The sequence below is a fragment of the Pogoniulus pusillus genome, chromosome 4 (assembly GCF_015220805.1).
Source record: "Pogoniulus pusillus isolate bPogPus1 chromosome 4, bPogPus1.pri, whole genome shotgun sequence".
In the NCBI taxonomy this organism is placed as follows: Eukaryota; Metazoa; Chordata; class Aves; order Piciformes; family Lybiidae; genus Pogoniulus; species Pogoniulus pusillus.
The window spans coordinates 47,138,362-47,157,934 of record NC_087267.1 but is presented as its reverse complement, the minus strand read 5'-3'; the positions used below and the strand labels follow the sequence as shown (position 1 = coordinate 47,157,934).

Here is a 19,573-nt window from a genome sequence, read left to right as displayed (position 1 = left end):
TGGAGCAAAGCTGGAGGTGGGGAGAGTGAGAGTGGAGGTGAGGAGGAAGTTGTTGAGCAGGAGAGTGGTGAGAGGCTGGAATGGGTTGCCCAGGGAGGTGGTTGAGGCCCCCTGGCTGGAGGTGTTTGAAGCCAGGCTGGCTGAGGCTGTGTGCAGCCTGCTCTAGGGTAGGGTGTCCCTGGGCATGGCAGGGGGGTTGGCACTGGCTGCTCCTTGTGCTCCCAACCCTGACTGATTCTGTGATAGCTCAGTGGACGAGGGAAGACCAACAGGTGCCATCTATGTGGGCTTTGCTGCCTTTGGCTCAGTCCCATCCCCACATCCTTATCTCTAAGCTGGAGAGATCTGCATTTGATGGGTGGAGTGTCCCTTGCTGAAGGAACTGGTTGGGTAGCTGCATATAAAGGGCAGTGGTCAATGGCTCCCTGTCCAGGTGGACACAGGTGAGAAGCTGCAGCTTCAGCTGGGGTGTCCTCCATTCTTTTCCCTTTCTCCCATGGAGCATCCCTCCTTTGGAACTGTGTCTCTTGCCATGTCTCAATGAGGAGCTGCTGCTTTGTTTATGACCAGTGTGGCTGGCAGGGCCAGGGCAGGGATTGTCCTCCTGGGCTGGGCACTGATGAGGCCACACCTCAAATCTTGGGTTCAGTTCTGGGCACCTCACTGCAAGAAGGACATTGAGATGTTGGAGGGTGTCTGGAAAAGGGCAACAAAGCTGGGGAAGGGTCTGGAGAAGAGGTCTGGTCAGAAAACTGAGGTTGTTCAGAGTGGAGAAAAGGAGGCTGAGGGGAGACATTTTGGCTCTCTACAGCTCCCTGTGAAAGGAGGTTGGAGCCAGGTGGGACTTAGTCTCTTCTCCTAAGAAGCAAGGACAAGAGGAAATGGCTTGAAGTTGCTCCAGGGGAGGTTTAGGTTGGACATGAGGAACAATTTCTTCCCCTTGAGGGCTGTGAAGGCCTGGCCCAGGCTGCCCAGGGCAGTGGTGGAGTCTCCATCCCTGGAAGGGTTGTGGAGATGTGGTGCTGAGTGACATATTTTACTGGTGACTTGGCATTGGAACACATTGCCCAGGGAGGTGGTGGAGGCCCCAGCCATGGAGACATTCAAGGTCAGGCTTGATGGGACTAGGAGCAGTGTGATAGAGTTAGGGATGTCCTTGCTTGCTGCACGAGAGTGGGACGAGGTGACCTGGAGAGGCCCCTTCCAACCCAGTGCATTCTAGGATACAGGTGGTAGGAGCTTGTGAAAGCCTTGGAAGGACAAAGCCTTGTGTGATGGCACTGCTTGGCTGGGGGGGTGCAGCCTGCAGAGGAGGCTCAGGGCAGAGCTCAGTGCTCTCTACAGCTGCCTGTAGCCAGGTGGGGTTGGGCTCTGCTGCCAGGCAAGCAGCAACAGAACAAGGGGACACAGTCTGAAGCTGTGCCAGGGCAGGTCTAGGCTGGATGTTAGGAGGAAGTTGTTGTCAGAGAGAGTGATTGGCATTGGAATGGGCTGCCCAGGGAGGTGGTGGAGTGGCTGTGCCTGGAGGTGTTGAAGCCAAGCCTGGCTGGGGCACTTAGTGCCATGGTCTGGGTGGTTGGGCAGGGCTGGGTGCTTGGTTGGGCTGGCTGAGCTTGGAGGTCTCTGCCAACCTGCCTGATCCTGTGATTCCTTCTGGAGGAGGTAATCTCTTGCTCCCCCTTGGCCATGGCCTGCTCCCCTCGCTGGCTCAGAGACCTTTGGTTGCCCTCCCTCCTGGCCCTTCAGTGGCACCAACGCCTTCCTGTGGCTTCTGTCCCCTCTGGCAGTGGGTGTTAGATGGAAGAGCACGGCGTGAGCCAGTCGGAGCACATGGCCACCATCGAGGCCCACGCAGTGGCCCAGCAGGTGCAGCAGGTCCATGTGGCCACCTACACGGAGCACGGCATGCTGAGCGCCGACGAGGACTCCCCCTCCTCGCCTGAGGACACCTCCTACGATGACTCTGACATCCTCAACTCCACAGCCGCCGACGAGGTCACTGCCCACCTGGCTGCTGCAGGTAGAGCTCACCCACCCTCGTGTTTGTGCAGAGGTGTGAGGGGCTGGGAGCATCTCTGTTAGCCTTTGTGAGGGGTCAGGAGCATCTCTGTTAGCCTTTGTGAGGGGTTAGGAGCATCTCTGTTAGCCTTTGTGAGGGGTCAGGAGCATCTCTGTTAGCATTTGTGAGGGGTTAGGAGCATCTCTGTTAGCCTTTGTGCAGAGGTGTGAGGGGTTAGGAACATCTCTGTTAGCCTTTGTGAGGGGTTAGGAGCATCTCTGTTAGCCTTTGTGAGGGGTCAGGAGCATCTCTGTTAGCATTTGTGAGGGGTTAGGAGCATCTCTGTTAGCCTTTGTGCAGAGGTGTGAGGGGTTAGGAACATCTCTGTTAGCCTTTGTGAGGGGTTAGGAGCATCTCTGTTAGCCTTTGTGAGGGGTTAGGAACATCTCTGTTAGCATTTGTGAGGGGTTAGGAACATCTCTGTTAGCCTTTGTGAGGGGTTAGGAACATCTCTGTTAGCATTTGTGAGGGGTTAGGAACATCTCTGTTAGCATTTGTGAGGGGTTAGGAGCATCTCTGTTAGCCTTTGTGCAGAGGTGTGAGGGGCTGGGAACATCTCTGTTAGCCTTTGTGCAGAGGTGTGAGAGGTTAGGAGCATCTCTGTTAGCCTTTGTAAGGGGTTAGGAACATCTTTGTTAGCATTTGTGAGGGGTTAGGAACATCTCTGTTAGCATTTGTGAGGGTCTGGGAACATCTCTGTTAGCCTTTGTGAGGGGTTAGGAACATCTCTGTTAGCCTTTGTGCAGAGGTGTGAGGGGTTAGGAACATCTCTGTTAGCCTTTGTGCAGAGGTGTGAGGGGTTAGGAACATCTCTGTTAGCCTTTGTGCAGAGGTGTGAGGGGTTAGGAACATCTCTGTTAGCCTTTGTGCAGAGGTGTGAGGGGTTGGGAACATCTCTGTTAGCCTTTGTGCAGAGGTGTGAGGGGTTAGGAACATCTCTGTTAGCCTTTGTGCACAGGTGTGAGGGGTTAGGAACATCTCTGTTAGCCTTTGTGCACAGGTGTGAGGGGTTAGGAACATCTCTGTTAGCCTTTGTGCAGAGGTGTGAGGGGTTAGGAACATCTCTGTTAGCCTTTGTGCAGAGGTGTGAGGGGTTAGGAACATCTCTCCTATGAGGAGAGCCTGAGAGAGCTGGGGCTGCTTGGAGAAGAGGAGGTTGAGAGGTGACCTCATCAATGTTTGTAAATATATAAAGGGTGAGTGCCAGGAGGTTGGAGCCAGGCTCTGCTCTCCTGAGACCCCACCTGGAGCACTGGGGGCAGTTCTGGAGCCCCCAGCACAAGCAGGACATGGAACTGTTGAAGCCAGTCCAGAGGAGGCCACCAAGATGCTCAGAGGCTGCAGCAGCTCTGCTGTGAGCACAGCCTGAAAGAGTTGGGGCTGTGCAGGCTGCAGCAGAGGAGGCTCCCAGGTGACCTTCTTGTGGCCTTCCAGGATCTGAAGGGAGACTACAAAAGAGCTGGGGAGGGACTTTTGAGGCTGTCAGGGAGTGCCACTAGTGGGGGGAATGGAGCACAGCTGGAGGTGAGGAGAGTGAGAGTGGAGGTGAGGAGGAAGTTGTTGAGCAGGAGAGTGGTGAGAGGCTGGAATGGGTTGCCCAGGGAGGTGGTTGAGGCCCCATGGCTGGAGGTGTTTGAGGCCAGGCTGGCTGAGGCTGTGTGCAGCCTGCTCTAGGGTAGGGTGTCCCTGGGCATGGCAGGGGGGTTGGCACTGGCTGCTCCTTGTGCTCCCTTCCAGCCCTGACTGATTCTATGATTCTATGAATCACAGAGCCAGAGTGGCTTAGGTTGGAAGGAACACATCCAGAGATGATGACTCCAGCACTTTCCTGGGCAGCCTGATTTGCCATTCAATGGGCTGCCCAGGGAGGTGGTGGAGTCTCTGTGGCTGGAGGTGCTGAAGCCAAGCCTGGCTGGGGCACTTAGTGCCATGGTCTGGTTGGTTGGCCAGGGCTGGGTGCTAGCTTGGACTGGCTGAGCTTGGAGCTCTCTTCCAACCTGCCTGATTCTATGATCCATCCCCGCGAGAGATGACCCAGTACTGATGTCCTCTTTGCCCAACTCCTGAGCTGCAAGCACTGATTCCACCTCTTGTGGTTTGATTTGCAGGTCCTGTGGGGATGGCAGCAGCTGCTGCCGTGGCGACGGGCAAGAAGCGGAAGCGACCTCACGTCTTTGAGTCCAACCCCTCCATCCGCAAGAGGCAGCAGACGCGCTTGCTGCGGTAAGGAGTCCCACCAGCACCCCTGGCACCTCCCTCTGCCACCTCCACACACCTCTCCAGTGCCCTCTGTGCTGAGACCAAGTCCTGCCCAGGTGTTGCCCAGCTTGCAGATCTGTTTGGAAGCCAAAAGCTGCGTTTGCAGTGTGAAGAACGGAGTTAAACTGCCGCTCGAATGGGAGAAGGGTTTAGGTTGGAAGGGACCTCAAAGGGCATCGAGTTCCAGCCACCACCATAGGCAGGGACACCTCCCACTAGAACAGGTTGCTCAAGGCCTCATCCAACCTGGCTTTGAACACCTTCAGGGAGGTTGGGGAGCACAGAATCACCCAATGTGATCTTTGATCACATTGGGTGATTCTGTGCTCCCCAACCTCCCTGGGCAACCTGTGCCAGTGTCTCACCACCCTCAACCTGTGCCAGTGTCTCACCACCCTCAACCTGTGCCAGTGTCTCACCACCCTCAACCTGTGCCAGTGTCTCACCACCCTCAACCTGTGCCAGTGTCTCACCACCCTCAACCTGTGCCAGTGTCTCACCACCCTCACTGCAATGAACCCTTTCCTAACATCCAGTTTCAATCTGCCCTCTGCCAGTTTAAACCCATTCCTTCTCCTTCTGTCATGACAAAGCTTTGTCAATAGTCCCTCCCCAGCCTTCCTGTAGCCCCCTTCAGATACTGGAAGGCTACTCCAAGGTCTCCTCAAAGCTTTCTCTTCTCCAGGCTGCAGAGCCCCAACTCTTTAAGCTTGTCCTCATAGCAGAGCTGCTGCAGCCCTCTGAGCATCTTTTTGTGGTGTTATTTCATGTCCAGAGAAGGGCAACAATGGTGGTGAAGGGTCCTGAGAACTTGTGACAAGCAGCTGAGGGACCTTGGGTTGTTTAGCCTGGAGAAAGGGAGGCTGAGGGGTTGCTGCACTTAGTGCCATGGTCTGGTTGATTGGCCAGAGCTGGGTGCTAGGTTGGACTGGCTGAGCTTGGAGGTCTCTTCCAACCTGCATGATTCTATGATTCTAAGGCTGGAGCCAGGTGGGGGTTGGTCTCTTCTCTCAAGGAACAAGTGACAGAGCAAGAGGAGACGGCCTCAAGTTGCCCCAGAGGAGGTTTAGGTTGAACATTAGGAACAATTTCTTCCCTTTGAGGGTTGTGAAGGCCTGACCCAGGCTGCCCAGGGCAGTGGTGAAGTCTCCATCCTGGGCAGAGTTTCAAAGCCATGAGGAGGCTCCCAGGTGACCTTCTTGTGTCATTCCAGCATCTGAAGGGGGTCTACAGAAAAGCTGGGTAGGGACTTTTGAGGCTGTGAGGGAGTGGCAGGAGTGGGGGGAATGGAGCAAAGCTGGAGGTGGGGAGAGTGAGGCTGGAGGTGAGGAGGAAGTTGTTGAGCAGGAGAGTGGTGAGAGGCTGGAATGGGTTGCCCAGGGAGGTGGTTGAGGCCCCATGGCTGGAGGTGTTTGAGGCCAGGCTGGCTGAGGCTGTGTGCAGCCTGCTCTAGGGTAGGGTGTCCCTGGGCATGGCAGGGGGTTGGCACTGCCTGCTCCTTGTGCTCCCTTCCAACCCTGCCTGATTCTGTGATTCTGAGATGTGGTGCTCAGGGACATAGTTTAGTGGTGACCTGGCAGTGTTGCCTTAAGGGTTGTACACCGATCTTAAAGGTCTTTTCCAACCAAAGCAGTTCTTGGCTCAGCAGGACTGGCAAGGTGGGACCCACCCCAGCTGCTCACCAGGTCAATTTGTCATTGTGACATTGTCTGGCAAGAGATTCCTATGGACTTGAAAGAGCAGCTGACCTGAGACTCTGGAGCTACTGCTCCATCCCAGATCTCCAGTGGCACAAAAAACTTTTCTACCTCACCAGAATTAAAGGGAAAAAATATTAAGAGTAATCTTTTCTTCTTTATGAAGTGATCCTGACACTAAATCCAGCCTGGGTGCACCTCAGTTTCCTTTGCCCTCCAAGAGCTCCTCTGCTGAGCACTAAAGGCTGACCCAGTCTGGAGTGCACAGGACTGGGGAAGAGAATCAAGAGCCAAGCTCCTTCCAGAGCTGAGATACCTTCTTGGCATTTAGCAACTTGCCCTGCAGCCACCAAACATCCTCAGCCCTTCAGGTGTGACGTTCCAGGTGCGTTGAGGCTGTCTGCCCACCTGGTGGCCACCGAGGAGCGTTTGTGCTGCACAGGCTTTGCTCCTGCCCACACCTCCCTCTGCAGGAAGCCTTTGTCGGTGTTTGCTGATTTGCCTTTCGAGGGTTTGGAACAAAGTGGGTTTTTTTTCTTTACTTTTTAAAGTGGTTTGGACTTAATTTGGATGCAGAAGGCACTAAACCAGCTCTCTTCTGGGGAAAGGCTGAGAGAACTGGGTGCTTTTCAGTCTGGAAGAGTGAGGGGGCTGCTCATCTGTGCTGGTCAGTGCTCAGAGACTGCCTGGCAGGAGGGTGGCACCATTTGGTTTTCAGTGGTGCCCACTGACAGGACAAGGAACAAGCCTGAAAAGGTTTCATCTAAGATGAGATGGGAGGAACTTCTTTCACTTAGATGTGACAGAAGAATGGGATTGGAATAGAATAGATTGGAATAGAATCAAGGAGGCTGGAAGAGAGCTCCAAGCTCAGCCAGTCCAACCTAGCACCCAGCCCTGCCCAAGCACCCAGACCATGGCACTAAGTGCCTCATCCAGGCTTTGCTTCAACACCTCCAGGGATGGTTACTCCACCACCTCCCTGGGCAGCCCATTCCAATGCCAATCACTCTCTCTGACAACAACTTCCTCCTGACATCCAGCCTAGACCTGCCCTGGCACAGCTTGAGGCTGTGTCCTCTTGTTCTGTTGCTGCTTGCCTGGCAGCAGAGCCCAACCCCACCTGGCTACAGCCTCCCTGCAGGCAGCTGCAGGCAGCAATGAGCTCTGCCCTGAGCCTCCTCTTCTCCAGGCTAATGACCAACCTGGGGTTGGTCATCCAGGAGAAAGGAGGTTCAAGGAAGTACTTCTGGTTCTCTACAGCTTCCTGAAAGGAGATTGGAATGAGCTGTAGGTTGATTTCTTCTCCCAAGGAACAAGTGACAGGACAAGAGGAAGTGGCCTCATTGTACCAGGGGAGGTTTAAGTTGGACATTAGAGAAGACTTCTTCACTGAAAGGACTGTCAAGCCTTGGCCCAGGCTGCCCATGGCAGGGGTGGGTCCCATCCCTGGATGAGTTTCAAGGCCTTGGAGATGTGGTGCTGAGAGAAGTGCTATGGCACTGGACTTGGTGACCCTAGGGAATGGCTGGACTTGGTGCTTCCAAAGGTCTGATGCACCCAGAATGATTCTGTGATTCTCTGATTTCTGACACAACCTTTCATCCTCAATTGCAGAGAGATGTTGAGGTGCTGGAAGGTGTTTGGAGCAGGGCAGCAAGGCTGGGGAGGGGCCTGGAGCAGAGCCCTGTGAGGAGAGGCTGAGGGAGCTGGGGGTGTGCAGCCTGCAGCAGAGGAGGCTTAGGGCAGAGCTCATTGCTGCCTGCAGCTGCCTGCAGGGAGGCTGTAGCCAGGTGGGGTTGGGCTCTGCTGCCAGGCAAGCAGCAACAGAACAAGGGGCCCCAGGCTGAAGCTGTGCCAGGTGAGGTCTAGGCTGGATGTTGTTAGGAAGTTGTTGTCAGAGAGAGTGATTGGCATTGGAATGGGCTGCCCAGGGAGGTGGTGGAGTTGCTGTGCCTGGAGGTGTTGCAGCCAAGCCTGGCTGGGGCACTTAGTGCCATGGTCTGGTTGATTTTCCAGGGCTGGGTGCTAGGTTGGGCTGGCTGAGCTTGGAGGTCTCTTCCAACCTGGTTGATTCTATGATCCTTGGAGACATTCAGGGTCTGACTTGATGAGGTTGTGAGCATCCTGATTTAGATGGGAATGCCCCTGCTGGCTGCAGGGGTGGTGTGATGGTTTGGGTGTTACCTGCCCCCCCACACTTAAGTAAGATCACCCAGACTAGACTCAGCCACTGGAAGTTGAATGAAGCTTTATTCTTACAGCTTAGCACAATATGCAAGCAGATAGTTACAGCTGTAGACAGAAATAGACAAGTGAAAAGGTGATCCAGAAACACAACAGCCCTCCCAGAAACCTCAGTCCCCAGAAGGGGCTCCCAACCACCCTTCCACCTCCTTTCCACCCCTCTGCCTTACCCCAGACTTTGGCTGACGTGCAAGGTGAGTTTGGAGGGTCAGCCCAGGGGGGTTAGGAAGCAGAAGGATTAGTCAGGGAGCAAGTTAGAGAGAAAAGCCCCAGAGAGAGATTCTGTTATCTAAGATGTTTTTGTTCTTGTGCTCATCCATCTCAGCAAGCCTATGAGTGCAGTAGCCATCACCATTGTTTCCTTTTCACAGCCTAGCATCTAATTCCTCTCACCAGAACGTTCTAGCTAGGCTCAAACTAGCACAGGTGGATTGGACAAGGTGACCTGTAGAGGTCTCTTTTAACTCATAGCGTTCTGTGATTCCATGATGGAGTATTTTCTGCCTGCAGAGAGACCCCTCCAAAGGGCCTTGCTGATCTGACAGGCGTTTGGGTACCTGAGTCTCCTCTGCTCAGCTGTTGCAGTATTTCTCCTTCCTCCCTGCCCTGCAGTTGTAGGTTGAATTCTTCCAGTTTTGGGTTGAGCAGGACTTTGGTTCTGGAGAGCTGGAGTGCACCATTGTGAGACTGGATGTAATCCAACCCAGGTGTGATGAATTATTCAAGTTCTGTGAAGGTTTTGTGTTGCTAATAGAAGCCAGAGTGGCCATACAGCCTCTTGCTGTCTGCTGATTGCTCTCTTTTCATCAATGGAATGAAAGAACAGGAGAGAAGGGAGAAGAATGGCCACCTGAGCTGCTGGGTGACTCGGGGAGCACAGCAGGCTTGCAGGAGCAGAGGAAGAAGTGATAGATGTGCCTAATCTGAGCAGCTGCTCTCCATTTCTCACCTGGCTTGTGAGGGGGTCAGGATAAGAAAGGGAATTGACAATGCAGAGGGTTGTGTTTCTGCAGGGCTTTCAGTGAGACCTCTTCACTCTGCCGTGCCTCTGTTGCAGGAAGCTCCGAGCCACGCTGGACGAGTACACCACCAGAGTGGGCCAGCAGGCCATCGTCCTCTGCATCTCCCCCTCCAAGCCCAATCCTGTCTTCAAAGTGTTCGGTGCTGCCCCCTTGGAGAATGTGGTAGGTGTCGCTAGGAGGAGCTCTCCGAAGTTGTTCACCAGCCCTGCAGCTTTCATTCGGCTCCAGGCAGCTTTGAAAGCCTGGCAGTGATCTGAAGGGCATGTTTAAAGCCTAGAGAAAGGAGTCTGACCTGGGCAGGCTGGAGAACTGGAGGAGAGGAACCTCATGAAGTTAAACAAGGGCATGTTTAAAGCCTAGAGAAAGGAGTCTGACCTGGGCAGGCTGGAGAACTGGAGGAGAGGAACCTCATGAAGTTAAACAAGGGCATGTTTAAAGCCTAGAGAAAGGAGTCTGACCTGGGCAGGCTGGAGAACTGGAGGAGAGGAACCTCATGAAGTTAAACAAGGGCATGTTTAAAGCCTAGAGAAAGGAGTCTGGCCTGGGCAGGCTGGAGAACTGGAGGAGAGGAACCTCATGAAGTTAAACAAGGGCATGTTTAAAGCCTCCTAGAGAAAGGAGTCTGACCTGGGCAGGCTGGAGAACTGGAGGAGAGGAACCTCATGAAGTTAAACAAGGACAAGTGTAGGGTCTTACACCTTGTGGGGAGCAACCTCCTGCACCAGCACAGGTGAGGGAGTGACCTAAAACACATCTGTGGGAAGAGCTGGCAGTGCTGGTGGACAACAGCTTCACCACGACACAGCAATGTGCCCTTGTGGCCAAGAGGCAAATGGTCTCCTGGGGTACAAGGAGAAGAGTGTGGCCAGCAGGTTGAGAGAGATTCTCCTCCCCCTCTCACCTGCCCTAATGAGGTCACATGTGGAGTTTTAGGCCCAGTTGTGGGCTCCCCAGTTCAAGAGAGACAGGGAACTACTGGAGAGAGTCCAGTGGAGGCTCCACAGGTGCTGAGGGGCCTGGAGCATCTCTGGGAGGAGTCCTGAGGCTGTTGAGCTTGGAGAAGAGCAGCCTGAGGGGGGATCTGCTCAGTGCTCAGCAAGAGCTAATAAAGGATGGGGGGTAAGAGAGCAGGGCCAGGCTCTTGTGAGTGGTGCCCAGTGACAGCACCAGGAGCAATGGGCACAAACAGGAACTCAGGAGGTTCCATCAGGAGTGATTCTTTGGCTGTGAGGGTGGTGGAGCCCTGGAGCAGGCTGCCCAGAGAGGTTGTGGAGTCTCCTTGTCTGGAGAGCTTCCAGCCCCACCCGGCCATTGTGATGCTGTGCAAGCTGCTGTGGCTGCCCCTGCTTTAGCAGGGAGTTGGGCTGGATGATCTCCAGAGGCTCCTTCCAGCCCCCAGCATGCTGAGATTGAGGTTTAAAGGACCCGAGGGCAGCACTGAGGTCCTGTCTTCTCTGTGTAACTCGTTACCTGCTACATCTCACCAGGGTTGAGTCTTCTGGATTAAACACCAAAAGGAGCAGGTAGTGATGAGATGTCTGAACTCACCTTGACTGTCAGTGCTTGCCCCTTGTGGCAGGTCAGGCATTACACAGAGCAGATCCTGGCCATAAGTCTTGCTTCAGAACTTTTAATCCCATAAATACTTCCACTTGCCAGTGTTGCTTGATGTTTCATCAGCAGCTCTTGGATACAGCCCAGTCTCCAGGGCCAGTGGGTGTTTTTTGTGGCTCCTTCTGTTGTGAAGCACCTTGGGGATAGTAGCTGGCCCTGCTTTCCCTTCCCCTCCCTTCTCCTGGTGCTCTTTACCTTGTTTACCTGAGCTTAATGATTCCCCACAGGTACGCAAGTGCAAGAGCATGATCCTGGAAGACCTGGAGTCAGCACTGGCTGAGCACGCTCCTGCCCCTCAGGAGGTTAACTCAGAGTTGCCACCCCTCACCATTGATGGCATTCCTGTCTCTGTGGACAAGATGACCCAGGTAAGCAGCCAGACATGGCAGAACCAGAGAAGGGGAGAAAAAAAAGCCCAACTCAAAGCCAGAGATTTGGCATTTTGCAGCCGAGATTATGGCTTCATCTCCAGGGGCTGATCTCCTCTGTCCTGTGGGCTCAGCAGCTTGGGTAAGAATCAGAGAATCAGTCAGGGTTGGAAGGGAGCACAAGGAGCAGCCAGTGCCAACCCCCTGCCATGCCCAGGGACACCCTACCCTAGAGCAGGCTGCACACAGCCTCAGCCAGCCTGGCCTCAAACACCTCCAGCCATGGGGCCTCAACCACCTCCCTGGACAACCCATTCCAGCCTCTCACCACTCTCATGCTCAACAACTTCCTCCTCACCTCCAGCCTCACTCTCCCCACCTCCACCTTTGCTCCATTCCCCCCACTCCTGCCACTCCCTCACAGCCTCAAAAGTCCCTCCCCAGCTTTTCTGGAGCCCCCTTCAGATCCTGGCAGGCCACAAGAAGGTCACCTGGGAGCCTCCTCTGCTGCAGCCTGCACAGCCCCAACTCTTTCAGGCTGTGCTCACAGCAGAGCTGCTGCAGCCTCTGAGCATCCTCCTGGCCCTGCTCTGGACACTCTCCAGCATCTCCACAGCCCTCTTGTCCCAGGGGCTCCAGAGCTGGCTGCAGGACTCCAGCTGGGGTCTCAGCAGAGCACAGCAGAGCAGAGGGGCAGAATCCCCTCCCTGGCCCTGCTGGCCACACTGCTGCTGCTGCAGCCCAGGCTCTGCTTGGCTTTCTGGGCTGCAAGTGCACACTGCTGGCTCCTGCTGAGCTTCTCCTCCAGCAGCACCCCCAAGTGCCTCTGCTCAGGGCTGCTCTGCAGCCTGGCACTGCCCAGCCTGCACTGGTGCTTGGCATTGCCTCCACCCAGCTGCAGGACCTTGCCCTTGGCCTTGTTGCACCTCCTGAGCTTGGCCTGTGCCCACCTCTGCAGCCTGTCCAGGTGCCTCTGGCTGGATCCCTGCCCTCAGCCTGGCTGCTGCAGCACACAGCTTGGTGTGGGCAGCAACCTTGCTGAGGCTGCACTCAGTGCCTCTGCCCATGGCACCCACACAGATGCTGAACAAGACTGGTCCAGGACTGATCCCTGAGGGACTCTGTTTATCACTGCCTCCACTTGTCCCTGGAGCCCTTGACAGCCACTCTTTGGGTGCAGGCCATGAAGGCAGTTCTGTATCCATCTGGTGCTCCACCCCTCAAACCCATGTGTCAGCAGCAGGGAGACCAGGCTGTGGTGTGGGACAGTGTCAGAGGCCTTGCTCAGGCCCAGCTCAATGCCATCAGTTGCTCACCCCTCATCTGTTCATGTTGTGACCTGCTCATAGAAGGCCACCAGGTCTTCAATCAAGCATTACCCTTCCTCTGGGTGATTGATGAAGATATTGGAGGAAGGCTGGAATCTGGGTGAACTTTCCCAGCCCAGCAGCTCTTTCTTCTTGTCCAGTTTCCAGGGAGGCAGATGAGGCACATAGTGCACAGGAGATGATCTTGCTGCTGAAAGCATTCTGCTGCACAACCAGAACTGCCTCGGGTCTGTTTTGTCTAGGAGCCTTGAATCCCAGAGCTGCCAGCTTACTTCTGTGGGTTTACTAACAAGAGCTGAGGTTTTTCAAGGGACTTGCACAAACCCCAAACTATTGAGAAGCATAAATTAGGCAGCACAATGAAGAGGAGTGGAAAATGGACACCATGTCCCTAAGCACCAGCATCAGGATAAATTGAGGTGGTGGTGGTCATGGGCTGGATGTTAGCCCTTAGCAGACACTTGGTCTGTGGACCTTCTGGTCCATTTGTTAGGTTCTCTCCAGCCCTCCACGGTGGGGAGCTCTTTGCAGAGCAAAAGCTGAGTGTGCTGCTGCCTTTTGTTTTTAGCAAGGACTTGAGTTTGAGGTAATTCGTGGATGGAGTCATCAGAGTCGTGGCTCCCACAGATGAACCAGTCACACCAGTTCCTCCTGGCTGTGCCCTGTTAGAGGCAGGAGCTTTGTCTGTGTCAGAGCCTGGGTGAGGTCTTGTTAGAGCACTAATTAGAGAAGGCCTGGTGCTGGAACAGGTTGGAACCTCGCTGCTGATTGTCTCCCATGTGGATTAAAGACAAACCCTCCTTAACAAGTGCCTTGAGTAGCTTGAGCTGCTGAGCTCCCCAGCAGCAGTAATTAATCCAGCTGGTAACAAGGAGCAGGGCTTGCAGGTAGCAGTTCTGGGCAGGAGCTTTAACTGTTTTGGCACCAGGCAACCCAATGCCCTCAGCAGCTGTCTTTGAAAGTGTGAGACCTGAAACGTGTTGGACCTGCTGTGAGTGGTGAATCAGGGACAAGGCTTGGCCTGGGCTGGGGAAAGGAAGGCTCCTGGGCAACCTGCTGTGGTCATCCTGCTTTAGCTGCTGTGGGTGGCACTGCTTTAGCAAGCAGTGTTGGACTGGGTGATCTCCAGACCATCTTCCTTCCAACTCCTCCTGTGCTGGGATTCTGGTGTATAATATGCAGCCAGGAACCAAAATGTCCTTCAAGCAGGATGATGGCTGGGAGGAAGGAACACTGAAGGCAAAGGATGGTGCCCCCTCTCTGAAGGTATTCATTGCCAGGGTTGGATGAGGCCTTGAGCAGCCTGGTCTCGTGGAAGGTCTCCCTGACCATTTCAGGGGGGGCTGGAACTAGGTGCTAAGTCCTCTTCCAACCCAAACAATGCCATGACTCTATGAAGGATGGGTGAGAAGTCCTCCAGGAGCTGATCGTGTCTCTGCTGGCTGGGATTCCATCTTGGCTGTGGCAGTACCCAGTGCTGGCTCCAGCATCCTCTTCCATGCATCTTGGAGTTGTAAGGTGGCCCAAGGGCTGCCAGTGGCACTGGCACAACCCAAAATGACTTTTAGATAAAGCTATGAAGGGATACAGGGAGCTGTTCTTAAACCCCTGTGTGAGCTTTGTCTTCTCTCTGGTAGCACTAAGGATGTCACTTGCTCCTAGTGACACATCTTGCTTTGCAGGGCTGTTTTTAAGGTGTCATGGTTTGATGGTGAAGGGGATGACTAATTGAGCAGCTCTTCTGGGTGCTGAGGAGAAGCAAAATCAGCTTGAAAAGTGCCTCCACTCTGGCACAAGTTTGAAACAGATTCAGAAAGTTAGTCCTGTGCATAGAATGGTCTGGAGAAGTGGTGGAGATGGTGGAGTTTCTATTCAGGTGGCTCTCTGAGCTCCATCCTCATTGCAGCACCTCTAAATGCTCACAGCTCATAGAATCAGCCAGGTTGGAAGAGAGCTCCAGGCTCAGCCAGCCCAACCTAGCACCCAGCCCTGCCCAAGCACCCAGACCATGGCACTAAGTGCCCCAGCCAGGCTTGGCTGCAACACCTCCAGGCACAGAGACTCCACCACCTCCCTGGGCAGCCCATTCCAATGCCAATCACTCTCTCTGACAACAACTTCCTAACAACATCCAGCCTAGACCTGCCCTGCCACAGCTTGAGGCTGTGTCCCCTTGTTCTGTTGCTGGCTGCCTGGCAGCAGAGCCCAACCCCACCTGGCTACAGCCTCCCTGCAGGCAGCTGCAGGCAGCAATGAGCTCTGCCCTGAGCCTCCTCTGCTGCAGGCTGCACACCCCCAGCTCCCTCAGCCTCTCCTCACAGGGCTCTGCTCCAGGCCCCTCACAGCTTTGGCGCCCTCCTGTGGACACCTTCCAGTACTGCAACATCTCTCTGCAATGGGGGAGCCCAGAACTGGACACAGCACTGCAGGGGTGGCCTGAGCAGTGCTGAGCACAGGGGCACAAGAACCTCCCTTGTCCTGCTGCCCACACTGCTCCTGAGCCAGCCCAGGATGCCATTGGCTCTGCTGCCCACCTGGGCACTGCTGCCTCAGCTTCAGCTCCTCTCTGCCAGCACCCCCAGGGCCCTCTCTGCCTGGCTGCTCTCAGCCACTCTGGCCCCAGCCTGTAGTGCTGCTTGGGGTTGTGGCCAAAGTGCAGAACCCTGCACTTGGCCTTGTTCAGTCTCATCCCCTTGGCCTCTGCCCACCCATGCAGCCTGGCCAGGTCCCTCTGCAGGGCTCTGCTACCCTCCACCAGCTCCACTCCTGGACTTGATTATCTTGAATTTCTTTCCCAGTCTAAGCAGTTCTGTGGTTCTGTGGTTCAGGCCTCTTCCAGATCCAACAAGATGCAAGTTAAATGTATCTTGCTACTGTGCAGCTCAAACCTCTCAGGGATAGGAATTCCTACTCCAACTCAACCTTCTCCTCTGCTTTGTTGCAGGCACAGCTCCGAGCCTTCATCCCTGAGATGCTGAAGTATTCCACAGGGCGTGGCAAGCCAGGCTGGGGCAAGGAGAGCTGCAAGCCCATCTGGTGGCCTGAGGACATTCCCTGGGCCAACGTCCGCAGCGACGTCCGCACGGACGAGCAGAAGCAGAGGGTCTGTGCCTGCCAGGGCTGCCTGCACCTGGGCACGGGGGCTTGAGGCCAGGCTTTGTGGGGACAGCTTTAGCCTCAGGGCATGGGAGAAAACATGGCATCAGCCTGGCCTTGGCTTCATGTCAGACAGCTCTGCTGAGACCCTAGTGCCATGGGCTAGTTGGTTGGACAGGGCTGGGTGGTTGGTTGGACCGGATGAGCTTGGAGGTCATGGGCTAGTTGATTGGAAGGGGCTGGGTGGTGGCTTGGACTGGATGAGCTTGGAGGTCATGGGCTAGTTGATTGGAAGGGGCTGGGTGGTAGGTTGGACTGGATGAGCTTGGAGGTCTCTTCTAACCTGGTTGGTTCTATGATTCTATGCAGTGCTGGGGCCAACTCTGGAGTCCTCAGCACAGCAGAGATGTGGACCTGTTGTAGCAGGGCCAGAGTAGGCTGCAGCAAGGCTGAGAGAGTTAGGGTTTTTCAGCCTGCAGAAGAGAAGAAGGCTCCAGAGACACCTTCTGGTGACCTTTCAGGACTTAAAGTGAGTGAGAAGAAAGCTGGGGACAGACTTTTGAGCAGGGCCTGTTGTGACATCATAAGGGGTGATGGTTTGAACTGAAGGGAGGGAACTCATTGCAGAGAAGGAATCATTTTCTCTACTGAGGGTCTTAGGAGGAGTGGCTGAGGGACCTGGCATCGTTTAGTCTGGAAAAGAGGAGGCTGAGGGGAAAGCACCTGGCTCTTCACAGCTCCCTGAAAGCAGACTGCAGCCACCTAGGGGTTGGTCTGTTCTCCCTGGTACCAGCTGAGAGGAAATGGTTTCAGATTGCACCAAGGGGGAGGTTTAGGTTGGATGTTAGGAGAAATGTCTTTGCTGCAAGAGTGGTCAGGCCTTGGCACAGGCTGCCTGGGCAGACAGGGGAGTCCCCAGCCCTGGGGCTGTTCAAAACCACTTGGGCCCATGGTTGAATGGCCATGGTGGTGCTGGGTTGCTGAGCTTCGAGGTCTCCTCCACCTGCAGCAGCTCTGTGCTTGCCTGACTCAGCCTTCCTCCCGCTGCCGGTAGGTGTCGTGGACCCAGGCCCTGCGCACCATCGTCAAGAACTGCTACAAGCAGCACGGCCGCGAGGACCTGCTCTACGCCTTCGAGGACCAGCAGACACAGCAGCAGAGCACCACCACGCACAGCATCGCCCACCTCGTGCCCTCGCAGACCGTGGTGCAGACCTTCAGCAACCCCGACGGCACCGTGTCCCTCATCCAGGTGAGGGCAGCTCCTCTGCCTGCCCCGTGTCCAGCCTGCCACACCTGGAATCAGAGAGTCAGGCAGGGTTGGAAGGGAGCACAAGGAGCAGCCAGTGCCAACCCCCTGCCATGCCCAGGGACACCCTACCCTAGAGCAGGCTGCACACAGCCTCAGCCAGCCTGGCCTCAAACACCTCCAGCCATGGGGCCTCAACCACCTCCCTGGGCAACCCATTCCAGCCTCTCACCACTCTCCTGCTCAACAACTTCCTCCTCACCTCCACTCTCACTCTCCCCACCTCCAGCTTTGCTCCATTCCCCCCACTCCTGCCACTCCCTCACAGCCTCAAAAGTCCCTCCCCAGCTTTTTTGGAGCCCCCTTCAGACCCTGGCAGGCCACAAGAAGGTCCCCTGGGAGCCTCCTCTGCTGCAGCCTGCACAGCCCCAACTCTTTCAGGCTGTGCTCACAGCAGAGCTGCTGCAGCCTCTCAGCATCCTCCTGGCCCTGCTCTGGACACTCTCCAGCATCTCCATGTTCCTCTTGTCCCAGGGGCTCCAGAGCTGGATGCAGGACTCCAGCTGGGGTCTCAGCAGAGCAGAGCAGAGGGGCAGAATCCCCTCCCTGGCCCTGCTGGCCACACTGCTGCTGCTGCAGCCCAGGCTCTGCTTGGCTTTCTGGGCTGCAAGTGCACACTGCTGGCTCCTGCTGAGCTTCTCCTCCAGCAGCACCCCCAAGTGCCTCTGCTCAGGGCTGCTCTCCAGCCTGGCACTGCCCAGCCTGGATTGGTGCTTGGCTTTGCCCTGACCCAGCTGCAGGACCTTGCCCTTGGTCTTGTTGAACCTCCTGAGCTTGGCCTGTGCCCACCTCTGCAGCCTGCCCAGGTGCCTCTGGCTGGATCCCTGCCCTGCAGCCTGGCTGCTGCAGCACACAGCTTGGTGTGGGCAGCAACCTTGCTGAGGCTGCACTCAGAGCCTCTGTCCCTGGCACCCACAGAGATGCTGAACAAGCCTGGTCCAGGACTAGTCCCTGAGGGACTCTGCTTGTCACTGCCTCCACTTGGCCATGGAGCCCTTGACAGCCACTCTCTGGGTGCAGCCATGAAGGCAGTTCTGTATGCATCTGGTGCTCCACCCCTCAATCCCATGTGTCAGCAGCAGGGAGACCAGGCTGTGGTGTGGGACAGTGTCAGAGGCCTTGCTCAGGCCCAGCTCAATGCCATCAGTTGCTCACCCCTCATCTATTCACGTTGTCACCTGTTCCTAGAAGGCCACCAGCTTTGTCAGGCAGGAGCTGCCTGCTTTTACCTGCTGTGGAGTAGCCTGGAGCAGGCAGGTGGCGCAGAGCAGATTCCTTTTGGTGTCTGCGATGCTTTCCAATCTGAGATCATTTGAATGTCCTTTTGCCTGACTGTGTGGAAATGTTTGGGCCATAGCCAACGTGTTGATCAGCATTTTGTTGCCTTCCTTAGGTTGGTACTGGTGCCACAGTTGCCACATTGGCTGATGCCTCAGAGCTGCCCACCACAGTCACCGTCGCACAAGTCAATTACTCCGCGGTGACCGACGGCGAGGTGAGAGCCTGGCTCGTGTCTGTGGTGTGCTAACCACAGGTGTCCTTACCTGAACCTCAGGAGGGTTAAATATTAGACCACTTAACAGATGAGCACTTAATAGAATTAAGTGGTCACAGGAAACACCAAGCCCTTGCTCCAAGGGTTCACATTGAATCAGAGAATGGTTTAGGGACTTTCAGGATCATCTAGTTCCAAACCCTGACTGCCGTGGGCAGGGACACCTCCTGCTAGACTGGGTTGCTCATCTAGCCTGGTCTTAAACACTTGCAGGGGTGAGATGTCCACAACTTCTCTGGTCAGCCCCTTCCAGTGTCTCATCACCCTCATTGTAAAGAACTTCCTCCTTGTGTCCAACCTAAGTCTAGTTTAGAATCACAGAACCATAGAATCAGTCAGGGTTGGAAGCCTGCAGCCTGGCTGCTGCAGCACACAGCTTGGGGTGGGCAGCAACCTTGCTGAGGCTGCACTCAGTGCCTCTGCTCACATGGCACCCACAGAGATGTTGAACAAGCCTGGTCCCAGGACTGATCCCTGAGGGACTGCACTTGTCCCTGGACTCCACTTGTCCCTGGAGCCATTGACAGCCACTCTTTGGGTGCAGCCATCAAGCCAGTTCTTTATCCACCCCTCAATCCCATGTGTCAGCAGCAGGGAGACCAGGCTGTGGTGTGGGACAGTGTCAGAGGCCCAGCTCAATGCCATCAGTTGCTCACCCCTCATCTGTTCATGTTGCTCAGGTCCAGTTTCAGACCATTGCCCTTTGTCCTATCACTGAGGCCCTTGTAAAAGGTCTCTCCCCAGCTTTCTTGTCAGCCCCTTCAGCTACTGGAAGACCTCAGGGTTGAAAGTGATGCCTGTAGCTACCAAAGGCTGCAGGCACATCGTGTGGGTCTCTGGATGAAATAGGTCTGTCCCTGGGCTGCAGGTTTGAGGGAGGTCTGCAGATGCCAGGGAGAGCTGTTTAAGTGCCCAGTGGTGTAGAGAGGGCAGGAGATACGATGGAGTTACTGGCCTCTTCAGTGTCAAAGTTCCACTGATTTACAGCTTGGCAAAGCTCCTTCTGTTGAAGATTTGAC

General features: G+C 55.3%; 1 protein-coding gene across 4 annotated transcripts in view; it reads left to right on the top strand.

Moving 5' to 3' along the window:
- NRF1 (nuclear respiratory factor 1) overlaps positions 1-19,573 on the top strand; it is a 72,526-nt gene that overhangs the window by 13,556 nt on the left and 39,397 nt on the right. For all 4 annotated transcript variants that reach the window (XM_064142777.1, XM_064142776.1, XM_064142774.1 and 1 more), the window contains exons 2-8: positions 1,788-2,020; positions 4,168-4,282; positions 9,320-9,446; positions 11,126-11,266; positions 15,539-15,697; positions 16,745-16,942; positions 18,393-18,494. In XM_064142777.1, coding sequence (XP_063998847.1) covers positions 1,798-2,020; positions 4,168-4,282; positions 9,320-9,446; positions 11,126-11,266; positions 15,539-15,697; positions 16,745-16,942; positions 18,393-18,494 — 1,065 coding nt within the window. In that variant the 5' untranslated portion in view covers positions 1,788-1,797. The remainder of the gene's footprint in view (positions 1-1,787; positions 2,021-4,167; positions 4,283-9,319; positions 9,447-11,125; positions 11,267-15,538; positions 15,698-16,744; positions 16,943-18,392; positions 18,495-19,573) is intronic.